This window comes from Stigmatopora nigra, chromosome 3, assembly GCF_051989575.1.
Source record: "Stigmatopora nigra isolate UIUO_SnigA chromosome 3, RoL_Snig_1.1, whole genome shotgun sequence".
Classification (NCBI taxonomy): domain Eukaryota; kingdom Metazoa; phylum Chordata; class Actinopteri; order Syngnathiformes; family Syngnathidae; genus Stigmatopora; species Stigmatopora nigra.
Window position 1 is genome coordinate 18,433,331 of NC_135510.1, and position 23,899 is coordinate 18,457,229.

Genomic DNA, 23,899 nt, shown 5'->3' on the forward strand with positions numbered 1-23,899 from the left:
TTGTCAAGGACTCGCCAAGGTTACGTCACTTTGATACGCGTAACGTCGTAATGAACATTTCAATATAAACCGGCTCCACATTAGCAAGGCAAATGCCACCAGTACAAATCCACCATTTTAAGACCATCTTGTGACATCACGCAAACTAAAAAAGCGACTTATGTAAGGTTTTGCTACTGCATATTCAGCACGCATATTAATGAGCAGGGATCGGGGGTCCAGTGGTTTCGGGGTCCCTCCGGGCGAGTCTCATTGTCGGGCGACATCAAAGGTTCCGATTCGAGGGAGCCCGAGGCGTTGACGGCCATGATTGACGGACGCCGTGAACTCTGCGTGACCTTTTGCTGTCACCGTGAGTTGTTTATTGTGTACTGTTGTAGCTTTGGACTTTAGACGCTACTTTTTTTACATTCAAACTACTTTTTGTTTATGTTGTATTCATTGGTACATGCCGACTTGTTGTTAAAATGAGACACTTGGTGCTAAAACAAACCAAAACAACAAGATTTCACTGTTTGCTTATGGGGAAAAAATGCTATGCTAGCCCACTGCATAGTAAATAACTATGTAGCATGCTAGCTTAGTAGTATTTGCATAACTGCTTGGTTAGCTTGTATTTCTTAGTACTTGTTGTCAAGATAAGACTTGAAAAAATAATAGTAATTAGGATACATTCAGCAAATAAGCCCTACATGACAGATGGATGAGTTAAGCTAACAAAAAAAAGTTTACATCATTTTCTTATGGGAAAAAATGCTATGCTAGCAGTGCGCTACCCTAGTAATGTTAACCTAATTGCGGTAATATGGGGATTTTATTTATTTTATTTTTTTCTATGAAGGCTTCATTAAATAACAACACTTATAGGATGGCAAGTAAGCAAACAAATACTGCGGCCAAAAAAAATTGCCAGCCTTTTTAGGCAAATAAAACCCCCAAAATGGCCGAATATACAGTATGCTAGCAGAGCCGTTTTTCCCCATTGTGAACTATGGATATTTAGCCAACCACACACATTGTTAGCTTGTTAACTCGTTGTTCTGACACGGAACCATATGTCTCGTGACCACAGTTTAACACGGACCAAACTAAATGTGCGGACTCCATTTGCAATTTGAGCGTGGGCTAATAAGTTTGTTGTTGTTGGGAGAGGAAGATTGTCGTTTGTAGGTAGAGATACTGAACGCACCCAACAATGCTATGCTAGCGACAGCGTTGCTAGCCGCTAGCTACAAGTTCACCAAGACTCGGTCCGCTGAAAACTGCGAAGTCAAGGTAAAGTGGATTTTATTATAATTTTCCTTGTAATTGTGATAACCTGATTAAGTGAGTTAGTAGTATTAGACTTGCGGTGGGAGTTTGTACAAAGGTTTTATTGATGACTCGGCTAATGAATGTGTATTAATAGTCTCACTACTACGGATTATTAGCCATTCATTTAAATGTATTAATAGTCCTACTATTACGGATTAAAAAAAACATTCATTTAATTATTACAACCTAAGAGTTAACCTAATAATTTATCATGACTCGCACCGGTCCATGACTTATTGTTTTGATACCCAAGTTATTGTTTACTACGGCAGCTAGCAAGTATGCTAACCAGCTAACACGGCTATATTCTCCTGCAGTTTAGCCCATAAAACAAGCCAATTCATTCTAACCGAAAAACAGTCAAATATCTAAATTGACATTGGATTGAAACTATGTATTGCGCCATATTAGGTTGGTTTATAAGGAGAAAAAAAACGTCCATGCTTTTTAAATTCAGTAAAAGAAATCGCCCTATATATTCATTTGGTTAAAAAGGACATTTTGAGGAGTCAAAAATTCAAACGGCCATTTTAGAATGTTTAATTTGGGGGAAATTTGATTACATTGTAAGTGTATTCCCCTGTAGAGAATTTAATGTAATAGTAGTAGTATAGTAACATCTTCTATGGGGTGCTTATACACACACACACACACACATTCTCGTGTGAAAGGCATCCATCTTGGGGTAAGGCCTTGACCCGTCTCCCATTCACGGTGGGCTAATTGCCGCAAAAGAACGCCCGAGCGAGGATCTCCGCCGCCGATCCTTCTATTCTCCAAGGCCTTTGATCTTCTCCCCGATTTGCCTTTCTTCCCCTTCTGTCATCCCGGCGGCCATCTTGGCTCACCGGGCTCCCTTTCACGCGGTAACGAGCCGTGCAGCCCGCCGCTTTTCTTAACTCCCGGAGGTCAGCGACGAGACGGGGACCCCCGAGAAAAGGGAGCCTTTTCTTTTCTCCCCCGGTGCCAAAGCTCGCCCGATTCCCAGAAGACGAGGGAAGGAGACAAAGACGTCCCTCCTGTCACCTCTCGGGATGAGACGTCGCTCGCTCGGCCCATCTCGGGGGAGGACGGACCCCGGGGTCACTCTTGACAGCTACTAGACGGCGCCGCTTTTACGACGACATTTATACACACACACACCCCGCTTTGACGTTTTCGCTCTACGTCGACTTTTGGAATTCTTGAATTTATCACTGCGTATAGTATATAATACGCGATAGGATTATTTTTTTACTGAATATAAGACAATGTTTTTTTTGCATTGAAGCGAGATTGAAATAGTGGCTTAAAATCAGGGTCTAGACCAGGGGTGTCAAACTTCCTTTGGTCTGCGGGCTGGACCAGTAAACTCATTGCAAAATGACATAAAATTAACAATAAGCCCACTTTTTTCCTTTGTATTAGTCACTAATACTAATAATAAGTGCAAATTATCAAAATGTTTATTAACAGAATTTTCCTTTTACATTATGAACAATATATTATGAACAAAAGAATAACATAAGAACATAAATAAATGTCAATTCATGTTGTGTGCACGTACTAAAACACTGCGCCCCTAGCGGATAATATAAGAACTACACATTTTAAAGAAAATTCATATTTTTTTTATACAATGCAGCTTTCTTCCCCGGGCCGTACTACCAAACCACCAGACAGAACTGGATTAAAAGCCCTGAATATTATTTTTTTTATAGATTTTAAACAATGTTTATTTGAGCTTTTTTTAAAATATATTTTTAGATTTTACAAAATTATTTTTGAGCTAAAAACACAGAAAAAATGATTAAAAATAACAATAATATTTAGATTTTTTTAATAAATGGATTAAAATAATAATATTTTTAGATTTTACAGAAATATTTTTGAATTAAAAACACAGAAAAATGGATTTAAAAAATGACAATTATTGATTTAAAAGGGAAAATCAGGAAATGTAATATACATCTATACTCACAAAATAACAGGCTTTTTCTCTTTAATATATTGTTATAAGGGTTAGTTTCAGAAGTATGGTCATTATTTTCTGTATAAAAATTGAATTTGGTGTTGTAAAAGGTTTTTTTTTCAAACTTTAATCTTAAAAAAGTGGGTGTCGTCTTATATTCTGGTCAATATGAGTTATGTTTACCTAGCCAAAAGAGTGAAAACGCTTGCTTTTAAATGGGTAAATTTAATTTTTCCGACCTAAAATGTCCGACCCGTGCTAAATATTACACTATTAATCACTCCAAAACTCAATTTTTGCTGTCATAATCGCTATCCAAGTTATGACTCCTCCTCTAAAAAGCTTGCTATTATGTACCAAATTACCACCGAGAAGAACTTTGGCCCAGAAAACAACGGAAGGCCCAATTTTGGGTCAAAACACCCCGTTAGCGCGCTAATGAGACCTTAGCGCCAAGTTTGTTTCCATTTTTGTCCGCCACGATTAACTTCAGCATTAGCAAGTGCGCCGCGACTCATCAATTAAACGCAGGTGGTAACATGATCTGATGTTTGAAAAACAGCCTTGTCAAAACCTTTCTTTTACGCCCCACAAACGAGTACGGCGACCAATCCCGACCGGCCGCCCATCGCCGTCCATGGCGGGCCGTCCAATCAAGTCCCAGCGTGATAAAATTGAAGCGCTTTGTGCTTCTGTCATGCTGTCGGATAAAGTTGTCAACGGCACCCGCCGTTTGGCCGTGACAGGCTCCGCCCACCCGCAGCTAATAAACATTGGCTCTGAAAGGGGGCGGGGCAGACGTGGGTCAGTGCTCTGGTCTTTTTGTGACCTCCGCCCCCTTTGCTATTCAGTCGGAGGGTTACCCAAAACACACACATATACACACACTCTTCACACCATTGTTTCCCAACCACTGTGCTCCGGCACCCCGGTGTGCGGCGGGAAATAGCAAGAAGTCATACGGTGTAATATTGGGAGAGAGAAATGAAAAATGAATTATCTTATCTAATTTTCTGAACTGCTTTATTCTTGATAGGGTTGCAGGGGGTGCTGGAGCTCAGCCCAGCTGGAGTACCCGGAGAAAAGCCACAAAACTCCAAACCGCTGCAATGATGTGGATTTGAACCCAGAACCCCAGAGCCGTTCAAGATGTAAATATTCATTTTAAATTTTTTGGTAATGAAAAATAAAATTGGACAGCTCGGTGATAAAGTGGTTAGCACGTCTGTCTCGCAGTTCTAAGATCAAGGGTTCAATCCCGGTGAAGATGTAAATATTATTTTTTTAATTTGTTTATATAGAAAAATAAAATAAAAAAAAACAGCTCAGTGGAGAAGTGGTTAGCATTTCCGCCTCGCAGTTCTAAGATCGAGGGTTCAATCCCTGCGAAGATGTAAATAATCATTTTTAATTTGTTGACATTGAAAAATAAAATAGGACGGCGCGGTGTGAAGTGGTTGGCGTGTCCGCCTCGCAGTTCTAAGATCGAGGGTTCAATCCCGGAAAAGTGGTGAGCACGTCCACTTTGCAGTTCTGAGATCGAGGGCTCAATCCCGGTGAAGATTTAAATATTCATTTTTAATTTGTTGACATTGAAAACTAAAATAGGACAGCTCGGTGGAAAAGTGGTTAGAAACGTCCGCCTCGCAGATCTAAGATCGAGGGTTCAATCCCGGGAAAGTGATGAGGTTCAATCCCGATGAATATGAAAATATTCATTTTTAATTTGTCGACATTTGAAAGATTAAATAGGACCGCTCGGTGGTAAAGTGGTTAGCACAACCTCCTCGCAGTTCTAAGCTCGAGGGTTCAATCCCGGTGAGTTTTGACCTCCCTATGTGAAGTGTGGGTTTTCTCTGGGCATGCTAAGCTAACTGTATGCTAAATTGTCCTCGTGTATGATTTTGATTGGGTTTTTTTTTGTTACCCATTCAATGTGCCCCGTAGTTTGGCTGGGATAGGCTCATGCACCCCCGCGGACGAAGATAGCTGCTAGTCATTTTTTGGAGTCACTCCCAATGTCAAGTAGCCATTTAAATTTAGTCCTTAATTCAAAATCATAATTATTAATACACTAAAATTGGGCTAAATTGTAGCTCACTTCTAAAAACAACCCCAACAAAAAAGCCATTTTATCCCCTTTAGCCATCCATTTGGACGCCGGGAAACAGATCGGTCGCCGTTGTTGCGCACGAACTGACGGCGCTGTCGTGCTGGGGCGTGGCGAATTGGCACGGGATGACAGTTGGGATCCCAAAAAAAAAAGAGTCGAAAAGGAAAGAGTCAATGCAAGCGATTCAGTTGGAGTGCCTTTCGCTCTCCACTTGGCTTATGTAAGCTAAAGCTATGACGCCGCCTCTTACGTAAGACGCCCAAATGGAGAGACGCTGGCTCTTTTTTGCACGCGAGCAAACCCGCAAAAGCCACGCCGCGCGCACGCTACCCCCAAAGGCGGAAAAGGGGATCCTCATCCCAGCCCCTTGAAAATGGAAAAAAAATTATAAGACTGGTATCCAAGCGGTGGGGTGGGGGGTCAAATCCGGACCGCTGGGTCGCTTTGTGAGGCCCGCCAAAGTAAATCATGTTCGTCATTTTTCATATTCAAAGATTTAAATGAAGGTTATAGAGAATATTTACTCTTTCCCATTTTTTGAAAACAAAAAAATCAAGGTGCGTCAAAGTGGTGGCCCGGGGGCCAAATCTGGGCCCTCCACATCATTTTGTGCGGCCCGGGAAAGTAAATCATGACTGCCGACTTTCTGTTTTAGAATCAAATTAAATTTAAGAGCATAGATATTAAATTTACTGATTTTGCCCCTTTTTAAATCAATAATTGTGCTTTTTTAATACATTTTTCCAGTTTTTAGTTAAAAAAACATTTTGGAAAATCTAAAAAATATATAAATATTCTATTTAAAATGGTCTGGCCCAAGTAAACCCAAGTTTACGTTAAAGCAACCCGCGAACCAACCAAAGTCTGACACCATTGCTCTTGAGCACCTCCTGCGGACCGGATCGGACCCCCTCAGTGGGCCTCCCCTGGCGCGCCAACCGTATATTTGACAACTACCAGCTCAAAATGTACATATTTAACCGATATGTCATTGACTTGACTTATTCCTTCATTTTTTTCCTCTTCTGTTTATCTTCACTAGGGTCATGGGGGTGCTGGAGCCTACCCCAGCCAACTGGGGAGTAGGAAAGGGGCCGGCCAATCAGAGGCCACCAGGAGACCAAGGACAAACAGTCACTCGTGGGTATGGATAATTTGGATTTATCAATCTGCCTATCATGGCAGACCTGAGTACCCGGAGAAAAGCTACACAAGCCCGGGGAGAATCCGCAAACTTCACACAGGTAATTTGAATTGTATTTTTTTTGGCCACACAGCTGATGTCATCTTGAAAGCTTAATTAGAAAACCTAACCCTAGACCCCCTCCCCGGCCGGCACCCCCGTCCTTCCTTCCAAGTAGTTAACCCCGAGGAATTCCCACACAGGCCGTCCGCAAACGAGGTTAGGGGGCACCAAGGCCTAGGAGCTGAGCGGGTCAAAGTTGACAGCACACAAACAATATGGCGCCCGGCACCCCCGAGTGAGACCTTGCGCGTGTCCGATTTTTTTTTTAAATCGGATGTTGCGTTTGTATCATTTCGCCCAAAAAATATTACTAAATCCAAATTTTTGTATGTTTATTTGGGGGAAAATAAACCATGTAATTTTGGTTGTCATTAGTCAATGCACAAAAAAGAGGAAGACCCGCCCCCTAAGATTTTATTGGTTTAGTCCAAAGCGTCATATTTTTGGCCAAACCTCATTTTTTGGGCAATATTTTTGGCTAAGCTTCATTTTTTTGAGCAATATTTTTGGCTAAACTTAATTTTTGGGAAATATTTTTGGCTAAACTTCATTTTATAGGCAACAACATTTTTGGCTAAACTATTTTTTTTTGTGTCTAAAATAATAATAATAATGTCTAATTATATCTAACAGCTTTGTTTGTGAGTTTAATTTTTTTAATTAATTAAAATGCTTTTGATAAAAAATCATTTTTTAACATTTTGAAGTCAATAGTGGAAACAATAATATCACAATAAAAATATCACGTTGTCTTAATTTTCAACACACCCACTTTTACTCATTTTCTGAACTGCTAATCCCCACAAGGGTCACCAAAGGGTGCTGGAGCTTATCCCATTTAGGACAACAACTTAAAACCTCACTAATTGTGCCTTGTTTTGATCACCCAATGCTTATTTATTTACTTTACCGTCCATAAACAACAACAAAAATACACTCCAAACAATTCCAAACAGACACACAGTCAAGCTTTTTGTTTAAAAAATGTCTTAATTTCTCTCCAACAAACGACAGGCCAATCAAGGACAAGCCATTCTGCCACCCGATTGGCCGAGAGGCGCTTAATTAGCAAAGCAAGGACCAGGGAACCAGCGCCCCCCGCCGTGTGTGTTGGTGCCCTCGCGCCTCCCCCAAGTGGACCCCCGGCGTCATGCTCTTCAGGCTAAAGCGGAGTGACAGGAGGCCCTCGAGGGGCCCCTCATTACCCCCCTAAGGTAAAAAAAAGCCTATTTTAAAGCCACACATACACATCCACATTAAAAAAAACACACTAAAACAACACTTTGTATTGATTAGAATATATTATATATACAATTTATATAAATTCATAGCATATTTAAATATAAAAAGCCATGAAAATTACAAATACAGCTTTATGTTACTGTTTAAAATTAGAAATGTATATTATAGCTGTCAACTTAGATATTTTTCGCGTATTTTATGTTTTTTTTGTCATTTTAAATTGTATTTTTTTGTACAGAATATTTTTAAGTATTTTGGTTGTTAAAGCAATTTTTTTAAGTGCGCCCTATTTGAGTAAATATGCGCCGCGTTGTGTTTTTAAATTAATTTTATCGTTAAATATGTGGAATGGCAATTATTAATATAGACATTAAAAATAGATTAGTAAAATTATAAACGTCGTGCACACTTTATACTTTTTTTAATTAAAAAAATGTTACTGTGATGAGATTGAAGAAAAGAAAAAGTGGGATATGCCTTGAGATATGAGTGGATTAACAAATTTTGATTTTTAAGTTAAGTTTGCGAGTGTATGAGAGCATTTTTGTGATTTAGTGTTAAATATCCAAACAAATTGGAACAAACTAATCAAATTTGTATACGAAAAATGTCACAAAATTAACCTAACCAGACATAATTACTTCATTCGTTCTCATTGTTTTGAGTTAACAAACGTAGTCGCAAAACAAATGTAGCTTGTATCCCAAAACACAGAAACAGCACATATCAAAGTCAATCAAATACACTTTATTAACAATATTTAGTTGTATAAATCTTGAGTTATAATTTAACACAAAAAAAACAAGTATGCTTTCACATAGTGTTTGTCCAAAAAGTGTTTGTTTACAAACACACACACACACACACACACAAATTCCCCCAGCAAACCCATTACTTACTTTTGTTGTTGTTAAAATCATTAAAAATAACTGACAGTGGTTAGAATTTTTATTTAAAATGTGCCGAAAAATCTGCAAAAACTCTCAAATTTAATTGATTATTTTAGACAATTTAAACTCCAAATAAATGTCCAAATTAATTTGCTGAAAAATGTCGCATTATTATAAAAGAAAAAAAGATATATTTCCAAATTATATATTTTTTAGTGGGGATTTTTTCCAACACAATATAGAAAAACTTAAATAAATACAAATTTAAAAATGAATAAAAACTTTGAAATCATTATTTTTAAAAAGTTATGGCATCACCATTATGACCTTAAAACATTTTTAATGGCAAAATTATGTTTTATGGCTAAACACTGCTCTTATCATTTTATTCCATAAATGAAAAAAAGTGCTAATATTAACATATCTTTATAAAATAAACTCCCAAAAAATTAACTAAACCACAACCCCCCCAAAAAAACAAAAAAAAACTATTATAAATATACACATACATTTTTCATAACACTGCAAAAAATGTCCCTTCATTTCAAAAAAACAAAAACAAAAAGGAGACATTTCTTTGACCGTGCTTGACACTAAAACAAAAAGGAGACATTTCTTTTAGCGTGCCAAACACATTTTTGCACACTCTCTGTCAGCCTTCCCAGTCCAAAATGTTGTGTTCTCCTGGAAGATTTACAGGTGGCGCTACTGCACGGGCACGTACGGCCAATTGAAGCTCCCTCCCGACAGCAACATGTCGCGGATGAGGGTCTCGATGGGGGTCTTTCCCACCAACCTTACGAAGAAGAGCTGCTCAATGACGGAAGACGACACGGAGCGGAGGGACGGCAGCCGTAGCAAAAGACGCCCAAAGCGGCCAGGTTGGTTGGGGTACTGGTTTCGGGCGTATTCTTCCAGGGCGCACTGGGATTTCTCCTGGAGACCCTCCACGTGGGCCGCGTCTGATAGGCCGCATGCGTCTGGAGCACACAAAGGAAAGTCAGGGATCTCGAACCCGAGTCAAAATACGTCGAATCGCTTTCCAAAACAAAGGTGACCATCTTTTTTTTTTCGTTTTGGCCCGAATATAAGACGACGCCCTGTTTGACAAGACTCAAATTTGAAAAAAAAAAGACTTTTTTGATCACTAAATTAAAGTTTTTAAGAGAAAATAAATTATTATATTAATATATTGGAGAGAAAAGGCATATTTTGACTCATTTAAATCATGCAAAAACTATCACATCTTAACCATCATCTTTTTTAAGACTTAAGTTTGAAAAAAATACTTTTTTGATCACCAAATTCAAGTTTTTTAGAGAAAAAAAATCATTCTAATAGTATATTTGAGAGAAAAAGCATATTTTGACTTATTTAAATCATGCAAAAATTTGTATAAAGGAAATAATGACAGTACTTTTGAAACTAACAATAATAACAGTATATTTAAGAGAAAAAACATGTTATTTTGCCTTGTTCAAGTCATTCAAAAACTGTCAACATCCTTAGCATGTGAATATTAAACAAATTTTAACCTTTTAACCTATCTGGCGCCATCTAGCATTAGTCGACACCCCGAATATAAGACGACCACAACGGCTTTTCCGTCTTATTTCAATGCAAAAAAATCGTTTTATATCCGGACTAATGTGGTAATTTCCCCAATTTCAACAGGAATTGACCCAGGAGTAAACCTAAATCAACAGGAAATGGCCCAAAATCAACAGGAATCCATCGCAAATCATCAAATTGGACCCATAAATCTAACATAATCTCAACAAGAAGCGACCCAAAGTCGTCAAAAAATCAGGTGAGCTGTCACCAATCCTTTTACCAGTTAGCATACCCTTAGCTTAGCATGTTACCCACTGTTGAGGACCCAGCTGGGAATCGAACCCTCGACCCTAGAACTGCGAGGCCACCCTACCAAGTTTTTAATCCAAATTAATGGCAATATTCTTCTTAAATCACCACTACAGATTTTTTCAACTAATATACGTAAGAAAAAAAATGTTATTCAATATTTTAGCAAAAATATACATTGTGAAATCTGGAAATTAACCTCAATTGTGTGTGAAGTTATAAATAAAATTCCCGGACAAAAAAAAACACAAAATGGTAGGCAAAAATATGTTAGAAAATGCTATATTTACAAATATAACTCCTCCAAATGCCCCAAAATGGCGCCCTTGTAAATAACAGGACTCCCAAATGAGAAGGAAGTCACATCAGACGAGCGCGGCTTCATCGAAGCGACAACGTACGAGACGGCGACAACAAATCCGCACGCCGCCGCCCAGTTAAGCATCCGCCGTGACCTCGTTTGACCCGCTCGTTCGGCACGCCACCGCCAAGATGGCCGCCGTCATATATCAAACACAATTAATACCCACTAATATTCCCACATTTAAGCCTCAAATACACCTTAAAAACAACACTACACCTTAAACATACTAACATCACACTTTAAAAATACTATAAAACTATTAATATTCAACAATACTACACAAAACATAGCAGAAACATCCATTAAAAAACACAAAAAACCTGTATACTAAAAATATATGCAATAAAACACCACTAAACAAACTTTTCTTTTTTTCCTTATTAATTCAAATCAATTTTACATAAACGTCTATTAAAAATATATATTAAATGTAACATAAAATCTCCCAAAAATCTATTTATTGATCTATAAATATATTAAAAACTTTACTTTACTACAAAAAAAGCACTGCAATATTTCTATTTTTTTCCCAAACTCAAAAACTGCACTTTTAATAAAAGTCAATATTACAAAAAATGATTTAAAAACGCTCTTATTAAAGACAATAAAACCTAAATTAAATACAATTTGAACCAATAAAAAGTCCAAAATTAGACGTCAGGCAACGTCAATGGCAGCTCAAATAAAATAAAAATATATATTTATATAAATATGTATTTTGTTGCGTGAAAGAGGAAAGATTGAAAATGAAATAAAAAATGTGCCCGATGTGGTTATGATTTTCCCTCCTCGCTACATAATTGATGTGGAGTTATTTGGATTTGTTGTGACAGATGAAATGGAGCCTGTCCCTTTAAGGGCGGCCTTTTTCAAGCAGGTCAACCGAGGTGACTGCACTTACATAACAACGTACTGCTGCTTTTACCAAATACAAATACATTTTTAATGCCCAGTATTATTGTTGCTCCTTTTTAACGCCTGCCATATAAAGATTAGTCAACTGGAAAATTAGGATTTTTTTTTTAAAGTCAAATGAGGTCACTAAAGCCGTCATTCAACTTATATAGAGTACAATAAAATGAAATATTTAAGAGATATGAATCATATTTCAGGGCATATTTTAAACAGATTTTTTTTTTTAAAAATTACCCATAAATGAAAAAATATTGAGTTTTTATGTATAATTCGTTTGTGGATACGCAAAATTAATATATAAAACATTTTTTTTAGTTATTGATTGTTTTTTTTGTTCTAAAAATGACTTTTTTGTTTTATGCTAATTCTGTTTAAATCTAATTATACTTCTATAATGTCAATAAAAGCATTCAATTCAGATTTGCTGTTAATCAATTATGATATAGTACATTTGTTTAGTAAAATTAAAACACGACAATAATTATGTCAAGATATTGACACATTGAATCGATATTTTTGTTTCATAAAATGTCACTTTAAGTAAAGAAACTAATTTCTATTTCCATTGTTGTGTATAATAAACAAGGAATACGGTTATTGGCAAATATATCAGTACACTAAAGAATTAAAACTAAAAGAAAATGTTCAAAACGAGCGAAATTGTCAACCAAGCTAGCCTAGCTCAATTTAGCCAACTTAATAATTAGAAACATAAACGCATCATGCTGCTGAAGTAATTTGCACAAAAAAGTGTAATTTCAGACTTATTTTTTCACCCTCGTTGAAACCGAGATTGTACTCCTAACTCTTGTACTATTTGTCTTTAATTTAGGGAGTTTTGTTGAAATTGGGGATTTAAAAAATAATAATAATAATTTGGACACGCTATTCTCCCACCGGTACCCAAACGCCACGTATAGGCATCGGCGCAGGCGGATGACGTCACTCACCTGCGGTGAACAGCACGATGGCCTTGAGACACGAATACTCGGCCGAGTCGACGCGCAGAGTTTTAAGCTTCTCCACCTGCTCCTGGAAGACCCGAATGTGGTCCATAAAGGCCACCACGCGCTCAGCCGACATGGGAGCGGCGTGAAGCCCGGCAGCGGCCAACAACGGAGCCACATGCACCGGCATGGCGCACTGGGCTGCGTTGAGCACGAATAGCTCGCTCCAGGTTAGCCGTAGCAGGGCTACCTGGTCGGACACCTGCAGGTCGGGGAAGAAGGGGATGTTGCGGGCCCATTCCACCGCGCTGAAGAGCATTCGGGCCGCTAGCTCGCAGATGTTTTCGATGCCAAGCCCGGGACCGGCACCACCTCCACCGCAGGCACCGCCACCACCACCGCCTCCAAGGCACTGGGAGCCGAAGCGAGACGCGGCGTACGGCTCGGCCCGGAGCAGCAACGAGATGTAACCGGAAAGGTAAGAGTGGCATTGTAGGGGGTCGCCTAGGCCGACCCCACCACCGCCGACGCCGCCGCTTAGTGAGAACTGGCCGTGGAATGAGTGTGCCGGGGGGAGCCGTCCTCGTTGTACCGCTGAAAACAAAAAGGCGAGGAAACTTTAGCAACGAATTGGAATGCACTTTTTGCTTGCCGGCATGTACTAATATTGTTAAAAAACGAATTGGGACTATTTTTTTATATGATAACTTGTTTTCTCTTTTTTTTTGTAAAACTATTTTTCGTTTTTAAGGTTTCCTCGTTTTTATCCAATTTGACGGTGTTTTCACTTTTAAAAAGGAATGTTTTTAATTGGTTGATTACAGTACTTTCACATGAATTCACAATTCGATTACGTCATTCCATTTCATGTACATGGCTTTTTTCTCCCTCCCACTTCTACCATTAATTGCATTCCAGAATTAATATTTAATCATATTTGAACCCTCTAAGGGACCACCAGACTATTTAAAAGTTGGCGGTGATGATATTTTATCGAAAAGTTACTATTTTTTGGTCCTATAGCAATTATTTACCTATTTTTTTACTATTATTAAATATACATCTCAAATAAGACAATGTTAATCAACACAAAGGTTAAATAAATATTAAAAACAGTGGTTAAGGCCCCAAATAACACTCTAAACCACCTTGTTCATTTGCCCCGCCCAAATTAAAGGGATTACAAGTTAAAAAATATCATAATTCCTGTAAAATCGCTTCTTAAAATGATTTATATCGACCTAACATTTAAAAAATAATATTTTCGTCCAAATACTTTAAAATGTAAAGTTTCCAAACGGTTTTTAACATTATAACATTTTATTTGCATCTCAAAAACGTACTATACGAAAAGGAAACATTTTTTACAGTGTAGTGTAACCTTTAACCTTTTCAAAATAATGCTCGAGCGAATTCAAACGAGTGCTCATCTAAGTTTCAATATATTTTCGATACGCCACAAAAAAATAAATGCAAAATAATATGTTTATATGCCAATGTTTTAGTTTTAGTATATATATTTGCAAATATGTGTTGTCGTTAAATTGTGCGTTGGGCTTTAAGGATTAAAATGGCGTTTGGGATCGCGTGCGAGCCTCTTCGCCGTCACGCCAGAGGGGCTTTGGAGAGAGAAAGAGAGAAAGAGAGGTGCTAAATTTAGGCTAGCCTGCCTCTGCCAGCCTGCCTCTCTGTCTTCTTGGCAGCCAGGACGGATGCTTTCACCCCCCCTCAACCGCCAACATTCACACGCACAAACTTTGGCTGCCCCCAAACTCGCTAATTGCTTCAGGTTTAGACTGCAAAACCATAGAAAAATGTCTTATTTTTTCACTTTATTGCGTGATAAGTCTTAACATTAATATTGATTTTTTTTAAATGAAAGTAGACTATGATATGATTAATTTTGGGTACATAATTGCAGTTTTGTCTATGGTGATTATTCTGAGTATTGATTGGCTGAGGTAAAAATCACATGACTGTATTCACTTTATTGGCTTTATTACTGTTATAATTATACTTTTTAATTTTAGTTTCTAATTATGAATTCCGTTTGAAAATGTCAGTTGGGTAAATGTCAAACGACAAATTTTAGTGTCCGATTTATATGATTTTCTATTTTATTTTTCTCTTGCTCGTTATTTTTATTTAGAAATTTTAGAAAAATCGTCAAAGCTTTTGATTGCCGATGATATTTATTTTTAACTAAGTTCTGCAAGAACGACATTCGTTTTTAAATCGTGGTTAAAAAATCGTTTGATTTGTCAAAATAAAGCTTAATTTAAATATAACGTAGATTTTTCAATCGTGTTTGAACGTGACACAATTACACATTTTTTATTAATTGTTAAAAACGTGCAATAGGCGCATAAATAGAATTTATTAAGAACGGTTAGGATAATTATAACGATTTTATTAAGGATTATAATAGACAACATTTACATGGTAAAAAAAAAGTGTAGCTGTCTCTTTAAAAAAAAATCAGTGAGCATTTGTTTCGATTATTATTGTTAAACTTTGAAATATGTTTTCTTTGTGCCATTTAGTCCTTTAAAATGTGTTTGAGTGAGCTGCTGCTTACTTTTAATATTGAAATATTTCCGGAAAAGAGCGAAAAATGGGAGATAAATCGAACCGTCATGTTAACGTTGTTATGAATGAAAATGGGTTAAACGATTTTGACTCCGAAAAAGGGGGTGGACGTAAAAAACGCCTTGAATTAACGGATAAATATTGCCATTTATTATGCATAGAATTTAAAAAACAAACGCTTCATATATTCATTTTCAAACTAGACAAACAACCTGAAAGTTTTCTCCCTTTTTCTCTCTTTTTATTGACGGACCTTTTGATTGTGGTCAACGCGTCCAATTCGATTTGGGCGCGAAAAAGAAAAAGGGGGAGACGCATTGGTCGTGTCGTCGTGGTGCGTTCAGCGTACCTTCCCTCCTCATGCCCACTTTCAGACACTTTTTAAGCCGGCAATATTGGCACTGGTTACGGTGGTGCTGGTCCACCGGACAGCTGCGACTGGCCCGGCAAGTGTAGCTTAGGTTGCGTCGCACGCTGCGCTTGAAGAAGCTCTTGCACCCCTCGCACGTAAACTGTCCGTAATGTTTTCCGCTGGACTTGTCGCCACACACGATGCATTCAATGTGCGCACTCGCTTGCTTATCCAGCGACGAAGACGATGACGAAGAAGACGACGAAGAAGAAGACGTAGAGTTATTGTTAACCGCCTGAGTCATTTCCATGGAGCCCTGTGATGCGTTCACGTGCACCGGCACAGCCACCGGTAAAGCGACGTGCGACAGCGTCCCCTCGTCGGGGTTTCTCCACGCTACCATCGCCATGTCCCTCACTGAACTTTTCGCTCTCCTTTTTTCTTTCTTTCTTCCTTCCCTCGACACCTCTCAAGTCACCTTAAAAGTCAGCAAGCTCATTCGCCGAGGTTAACGAGCGTGGAGGAAGAAGAAGAAAAAAGCGAAAACAAAACTGAAAAATCCTGTTTCCCTTGAAGTGACTCCCGTTCTGTTCCGTTTCCCGAAGGTCCAATAGGAGCACGCAGAGGAGAAGCGCACTTGTGCTGATGCTTTTTATGCCTCTACGACTGAAGAGGACGAGGATGTTGTGACATCAGAAGGAGGTGTAGGGGGCGTGACTAAAGACAGAGGATATGGAGCGTGAGAGCACGTGATGCGGAGTTGTGGCTTACAGCGGTGATTTGGCGCCCCCTGGTGCTGGATATGGTGAGTGCTTGGGTTCGGCGAGGGAAATGGAGGGAGGGGGGTTGTTGTATATATTTTGCATATTTTTAGGGACTAGTCTAGGGTTTTGTCATGATTTTGACATTTTTTATGTACTTTTGGCCAGGAAAAAAAAATAATTAAGTAACCTATTAGATAAATCATGTGGATTATTTGTCTGAGCAATACAGTAGAAATTTCACAAAAACATTTTTATTCAATTTAAATGCGTATACAGTGGTGCCTTGAGATACGAGCTTAATTCATTCCGGCACTGAGCTCGTATGTCGATTTACTCGTAACTCAAATGAACGTTTTCGATAAAAAATGAACAAAAACTAATTAATTTGTTCCAAACCTCTGAAAAAAACAAGCTAAAACAGAATTTTGGATTGTAAAAACATTTTTATTTGTTGTAATTCACCATTTATTCACAAAGTAACAAATATCTAGTGTTTGATAGTACTAAAATATGTCTTATAAACGGTGAATGTTATTATAGAAGATTTTTCCCAAGTCTGTCTTGGAAGTTTTGGATAGGTTAATGCTCCACGCGATCAGACAGGTGGCGCCGAAGCCAGCGGGCGTAAGTGACACAGGTGATTTTCAAGGTCGCTTAGCAGAAGCCAGCGTGATTCGCCGAGACTGACGTGAGCGTCTTGGCGAACCGTTGCGTGTCAAACCCGCTCGACTACAGCTTTTGCCAAAAAAACATCCCATTTTCCGTCTTGCGTGTAAAAAAAAAACCCACATTGACCAAAAAAATAGTAGTACCTCTACTTAAGAAATTAATCAGTTCCATAAAATTTGTAAGTAGAGGCACATTTTACATTAAATAAGCATCATTCCTTCCTAAGAATTAATACAGGTACACTGTAAACACTTTACAACATGTAAATTTTAGTGATTTTGGCATGCAAAAAAAATAAGAAAATATTTATAAAATATTTATTAAGCCGTTAAAACGCTGTCACAAAAAATCCAAAGTGAATCAGTTTTAACATATCGCTGAAGGGATTGGTCTAACTCAAACCCCTCCCCCTTTTTTGTCAAAACAGGCAGTCGATTGGTGGTGACAGCTCTTTCATCCAAAACTTCGTCCGCACGCCTCGTTTGGATCGCGGACCGCGTCTCGTCGAAGACAGGTAGGAAAGACAGACGAGTGGGTAGACTTAGCGGTATGGTCGTTTGACTGGATGACTCGCGACTGGACGCCAAAGACGAGGCTGACAGACAAATGTGTTTTCCGCTTGTCTTCACTCTCGCAGCGGCGTGGCCTCGGCCACCCGCCGATGACCCCGCCGTGACCTCGCCGTCCGTCACGCACGGCCGATAGCGTTTCGAATCAAAGATGGCGTAGTAGTACAGTAAGTCATCTGAGCTGAATTAATACTTTAAGATGCTGTTTATTCTAAAACTTATTCCCCCAAAAAATCCAGTTTAGGTTTTGTACAGCAAGCCTTTTTTAATTAAAAAATGTCCATGTATAGTAAGGCTTTTTAGAAAAAGAACGACCAAGTATTTTTTCATTTAAAATGCCGATTTATAGTAATGATATTTTATTGAAAAAAATAACCATGTATAGTAAGGCTTTTTAAAAAATAATAAAAAAACTACCATGTAGGGTAAGGCTTTTAAAAAAAATACCATGTATAGTCAAAGATACATGTCTTAGGTACGTATGTTATAAGTACCTATGTCATATGTACTTTTGACATGTCATAGATACCTTACATGTCATAGGTACCTGTCATAGGTACCTATGTCATAGGTACCTATGTCATAGGTACCTATGACATAGGTACGTACCTATGTCATAGGTACCTATGACATAGGTACGTACCTATGTCATAGGTTGAACCTATGACATAGGTACGTACCTATGTCATAGGTTGAACCTATGACATAGGTACCTATGACATAGGTACCTATGACATAGGTACCTATGACATAGGTACCTATGACATAGGTACCTATGACATAGGTTCATAGTTACCTAGGTACCTATATTATAGGTACCTATGTCATAGGTACCTATGACATAGGTACCTATAACATAGGTACCTAGGTAACTATGAACCTATGTCATAGGTACCTAAGTCATAGGTACCTATGTCATAGGGTCATAGTTACCTATGTCATAGGTACCTATGTCATAGGTACCTATGTCATAGGTAACTGTCATGTCATAGGTAACTATGTCATGTCGTAGGTAACTATGTCATGTCATAGGTAACTATGTCATTGTTACCTATGTCATAGGTACCTATGTCATAGGTACCTATGTCATAGTTACCTATGTCATAGTTACCTATGTCATAGGTTCATAGTTACCTATGTCATAGGTACCTATGTCATAGGTTCATAGTTACCTATGTCATAGGTACCTATGTCATAGGTTCATAGTTACCTATGTCATAGGTACCTATGTCATAGGTACCTATGTCATAGGTACCTATGTCATAGGTTCATAGTTACCTATGTCATAGGTACCTATGTCATAGGTTCATAGTTACCTATGTCATAGGTACCTATGTCAGGTTCATAGTTACCTATGTCATAGGTTCATAGTTACCTATGTCATAGGTACCTATGTCAGGTTCATAGTTACCTATGTCATAGGTTCATAGTTACCTATGTCATAGGTTCATAGTTACCTATGTCATAGGTACCTATGTCATAGGTACCTATGTCATAGGTACCTATGTCATACGTACCTATGTCATGTCATAGGTAAGTATGTCATAGGTTCATAGTTACCTATGTCATAGGTTCATAGTTACCTATGTCATAGGTTCATAGTTACCTATGTCATAGGTATGACATGACATAGGTACCTATGTCATGACATAGGTACCTATGACATAGGTACCTATGACATAGGTACCTATGACATAGGTACCTATGACATAGGTACCTATGACATAGGTACCTATGACATAGGTACCTATGACATAGGTACCTATGACATAGGTACCTATGACATAGGTACCTATGACATAGGTACCTATGACATAGGTACCTATGACATAGGTACCTATGACATAGGTACCTATGTCATAGGTACCTATGTCATGACATAGGTACCTATGTCATAGGTACCTATGTCATGTCATAGGTACCTATGACATGACATAGTTACCTATGTCATAGGTACCTATGTCATGTCATAGGTACCTATGTCATGTCATAGGTACCTAGGTCATGTCATAGGTACCTAGGTCATGACATAGGTACCTAGGACATGACATAGGTACCTATGACATAGGTACCTATGACATAGGTACCTATGACATAGGTACCTATGACATAGGTACCTATGACATAGGTACCTATGACATAGGTACCTATGACATAGGTACCTATGACATAGGTACCTATGACATAGGTACCTATGACATAGGTACCTATGACATAGGTACCTATGACATAGGTACCTATGTCATAGGTACCTATGTCATAGGTACCTATGACATAGGTACCTATGACATAGGTACCTATGACATAGGTACCTATGACATAGGTACCTATGACATAGGTACCTATGACATAGGTACCTATGACATAGGTACCTATGACATAGGTACCTATGACATAGGTACCTATGACATAGGTACCTATGTCATAGGTACCTATGTCATAGGTACCTATGTCATAGGTACCTATGTCATAGGTACCTATGTCATAGGTACCTATGTCATGACATAGGTACCTATGACATAGGTACCTATGACATAGGTACCTATGACATAGGTACCTATGACATAGGTACCTATGACATAGGTACCTATGACATAGGTACCTATGACATAGGTACCTATGACATGACGTAGGTACCTATGTCAATAGTGATAGATTTACCAATAATTACTCCCAAATTCAACTTTCAATAATGGAGGCATCTCAGATCATATCCTTTTATTCTTGCAAAAAGAGAATCCACCCACACGTACCTATGTATGTCACCCCCAGAAGTTCTCTGACGACACTGCTATTGTTGGAAGAGTGACGGACGGGAAAGACCTGGAGTACAGGGGAGTCATCACAGCCTTTGTTGACTGGTGTAGGCAAAACCACCTCTTCACCAACACCAGTAGGACAAAGGGAAATGGTTGTCGACTTTTGGAGGACTCCTCACCAGACCACTCAGGTGAACATTTAGGGTTAAGACAAACAGATGCCCCGTACAAAAGGGGCCAGAGCTGCCTCTACCTGTTGCGGACTTTATGGTCCTTTGGAGGATTGAGGACTTTTTACAATACTGTGTTGGCATCTACATTGTTTTTTTTTTTGTTGCAGTGGTCTGTTGGGGAAGTCAGCGACTTTCTTTGTCTTGGCGCCTTGACGAGAGCGGCGCTGGACGACTTCAAGACCTACGAAAAATAAATAGAAAATATGATGAAACAGTGTGGCTTTCAAATGGATGTGAATATTCCTGTCAAGCAAAAACTTCATTAAAAAAATACAAGTGAAAATATAATGTCTTCTTTTTGCATTCACATTACAAAAACAAGAAACTATGGTGATTTCAATTCTAAATATCACATCCTGAGGCGGGATTCATGATAACAAATGAAAGCCTGTCTTTGGTAAAGAAATGTAATTCAAAAAAATATTATAAACATGTACAACAACTTGATTTCATAAGGGCCAGACCATTTTAGATATAATATTAAGATTTTATTTATTGTATAAATGGATTAAAAGAACTGGATTAAAAGCCCTGAATATTCCGTTTTTATAGATCTAACACAATGTTTATTTTAGCTTTTTTTATAATATATTTTAAGATTTTAAAAAATGATTTTTGAACTACAAACACAGAAAAAAAGATTAACAATTCCAATAATATTTAGATTTTTTTTAAATAAATGGATTGAAAGAACTGGATTAAAAGCCCTGAATACTCATTTGTTTATAGATTTAAAACAATGTTTATTTTAGCTTTTTTATTATATATTTTTAGATTTTACAAGATGATTTTTGAACTAAAAACAGAAAAAAATGATATAAAAATGACAATTATTGATTAAAAGGGCAAAAATCTGTAAATGTAATATCTATCTATACTCATTTTATTCTTTATAAGATAATATAGACGTTTGGCGAACTGTTTAAATGCTTGCGAAGCGTGGAGGTTCCAATCAGTAAAAAAAGTATACTTAAACCATGCTTGGTCTCTCACTGACTTTTAAATAAATAAATACAGTAATCCCTCAATTATAACAGCTTCACTATATTGTGCTTTATCTGGGGGAGTATTTTTAAGTTAATAAAAATGTGAAAATCCACACTGAAACTCGCAAACAGAAGTTAAAAAATATATATTTTTAAATTTTGCTCTTAAAATAGTTGACACTACGCGATTTGGCCGCAAGAAGTTAAATATAAACTAAACACGCACAAGTACTGGTAAGACTGAATTATTTTACCGTCTTGTTAAACTTAGATTTCGTTACAAAAGACAGGCTTCAATCTGTTATCATAAATAACCCCTTCAGAGTCCTCACAAAAAATACGAAATTTCGACCTCTACTCTGAAACTCCACCTCCAATTGTAATGTCATTACAGCCAGCGCCTCCTGTTTCATCCAAAATTGCAAGTTATTTATTTTATAACAAGTATTGCTTAGTTTATTATCAACACGTCGTTTAGTATACATTTTAAAAACGTTTATTTAGTCAAAAAAAGCTAACGACCGGAGTCGGGTTCGGGCTAAAAATCTTACCTTTAGTTGTAAGTAACGGTAGCGAATCCATAAAATGTCTGTTAGTCGAGGATGAAATGAAGCGAATGCTCTCTAAACAGAAAGAACAGCCTGGCACCGCTAACATTAGCACATGACGTTGAAGACTAAGTTAACAAAACTGTCGTATTGAAGCAGTATTTGAAAGAAATTGTCGTGGCTAAATGCTAACGTCGAGTGACTCCGTTCATAGCGGGCGCCATTTTGAAACGCGGAAGTGCTCGACTCTCGTAGGTTTAGGAAGTCATCGCGAGACCGCGTTTGTTGGTTGGATTTACGTTTATAAAAAGCTATTTTGCAATTATTCTTTTCGCTAACGTCAAAATATGGTTAGAATAAAGAGCGAATTAACAACCTCGTCGTGCTTAGCTGCTGAATGGCTCGCTAATGTTTCAAGTTCCGGGCCGGAAGTAATAATAACACAACTCGTCACAGGACAATCACGCGGACGCCATTCTTGGCCGTCTTTTCCCGACAAAAACGCCTAGGTATTAAATAAAATGTGTAATTTATTTGCCACGGATAGTTTACATAAATCATATATATATAAACAGAATACTTACAGAATTCGTTGGTGACCCTCCTTTTTCCAATAGTGCCCCGGCAGGTCTGGTTTCGATTGGCGCACAGCGATGTCGTCACCGGATGTTAGTACCACCAAAAGGATCGATAATTAAATGACAATGTATAAAAAAACATTTTTTTCTTCATAAAAAGCGACCATGTATTGTATAGTAAGGTTTTTTTTCTTAAATTAAAAAATAAATAGTCATTAATCTTTTGATTCTGTAAATACGTATTTATGGTGGGCAAGTAGTTAGCAGTTAGCATGTTAGCCTGACAATTGTAAGATGTTCCTGTATGGAGTTTGCATGACTTCATATATGAATGCAAATATGCACTAATTTAGTATTAAAAGAAGAAAAGAATATTTAAAAACGTAGTATTGGAAGTTCTAATATAAACTATCTCATTTGATATAACATTCAGGCAATACTTACATAATGTTAAAAGCAAAAATAGTATATTTCATTTATTTACAATGGACATACAATCATCGCAAACCGTTCCCAAGAATATACAAGATGTGCAACGTAAAAAAATAAAAGCTCAGGTCATGGAAACAAAATCAAACCTTCAAAATAAATTAAATAAATAGCACGTTTCCAAAGTAAACAATACATTTGACGTCATGTTAAATCTTCACAATATGTACTTATAAAATAATAAAAAAAAACATCCTAAATTTGGCGGCTATTTGCAATTGAAATAGTTTTTTTGAAAGGATAGGAATTTTATTTGCTAAAATGTCTTATTCCTTTCAAGGCAAACGTGGAAGAAAGCAGAACAATAAATTAATAAATTAAGCGATCCCAACGGGAAAAGGCCAAAAAGTCACTTTTTTTTAAACCATCATCATTCTTACCATCCAAAAAAAGGCATTGTCATTCTAAAAGTTACTTTTTTTTGCATGACAAGGCAAAAAAAATGCCGAAATTTAAACAGCGTCTACCACTACTTTCCGCGTGTGTCGCCACGGCAACGACGAGAGGAAGTTCCCAAA

General features: G+C 37.7%; 2 protein-coding genes and 2 long non-coding RNA genes across 5 annotated transcripts; 2 read left to right on the forward strand and 2 right to left on the reverse strand.

The window, feature by feature from the left end:
- Positions 1-1,114: 1,114 nt before the first annotated feature.
- On the forward strand, positions 1,115-9,803 carry LOC144194478 (uncharacterized). Of its 2 annotated transcripts, none has more exons than XM_077713576.1 (4): positions 1,115-1,275; positions 6,421-6,622; positions 7,639-7,838; positions 9,448-9,803. In XM_077713576.1, exons 1-3 carry the CDS (start codon positions 1,201-1,203, stop codon positions 7,788-7,790), a joined length of 429 nt encoding a protein of 142 aa, XP_077569702.1. In that variant the 5' UTR covers positions 1,115-1,200; the 3' UTR covers positions 7,791-7,838; positions 9,448-9,803. The 2 variants fall into 2 exon arrangements, 1 of the variants encoding a protein (XP_077569702.1); XR_013325896.1 differs by lacking the exon at positions 1,115-1,275 and adding an exon at positions 4,309-4,416.
- Positions 8,593-16,457, reverse strand: LOC144194477 (nuclear receptor subfamily 2 group F member 1-B-like). The gene is made up of 3 exons (XM_077713575.1): positions 15,784-16,457; positions 12,849-13,439; positions 8,593-9,736 (listed from the first exon to the last, which is right to left on the reverse strand). Exons 1-3 carry the CDS (start codon positions 16,193-16,195, stop codon positions 9,462-9,464), a joined length of 1,278 nt encoding a protein of 425 aa, XP_077569701.1. The 5' UTR covers positions 16,196-16,457; the 3' UTR covers positions 8,593-9,461.
- LOC144194481 (uncharacterized) lies at positions 16,362-21,044 on the forward strand. The gene is made up of 4 exons (XR_013325898.1): positions 16,362-16,591; positions 17,647-17,733; positions 20,561-20,738; positions 20,888-21,044. It is a non-coding gene; the product is annotated as an uncharacterized LOC144194481 (long non-coding RNA).
- On the reverse strand, positions 20,492-22,784 carry LOC144194480 (uncharacterized). The gene is made up of 2 exons (XR_013325897.1): positions 22,318-22,784; positions 20,492-20,961 (listed from the first exon to the last, which is right to left on the reverse strand). It is a non-coding gene; the product is annotated as an uncharacterized LOC144194480 (long non-coding RNA).
- Positions 22,785-23,899: the final 1,115 nt, after the last annotated feature.

What these genes read in the sequence shown, in the direction of transcription:
- LOC144194478 (XM_077713576.1), top strand. Translation starts at nt 1,201, where the DNA reads ATGCTAGCGACAGCGTTGCTAGCCGCTAGCTACAAGTTCACCAAGACT. An exon ending in CTGAAAACTGCGAAGTCAAG is followed by an intron (nt 1,276 to 6,420) that starts GTAAAGTGGATT and finishes TATCTTCACTAG; the next exon opens with GGTCATGGGGGTGCTGGAGC. An exon ending in AATCCGCAAACTTCACACAG is followed by an intron (nt 6,623 to 7,638) that starts GTAATTTGAATT and finishes AACAAACGACAG; the next exon opens with GCCAATCAAGGACAAGCCAT.
- LOC144194477 (XM_077713575.1), bottom strand. Translation starts at nt 16,195, where the DNA reads ATGGCGATGGTAGCGTGGAGAAACCCCGACGAGGGGACGCTGTCGCAC. An exon ending in AGTGGGCATGAGGAGGGAAG is followed by an intron (nt 13,440 to 15,783) that starts GTACGCTGAACG and finishes TTTTGTTTTCAG; the next exon opens with CGGTACAACGAGGACGGCTC. An exon ending in CATCGTGCTGTTCACCGCAG is followed by an intron (nt 9,737 to 12,848) that starts GTGAGTGACGTC and finishes TGTGTGCTCCAG; the next exon opens with ACGCATGCGGCCTATCAGAC.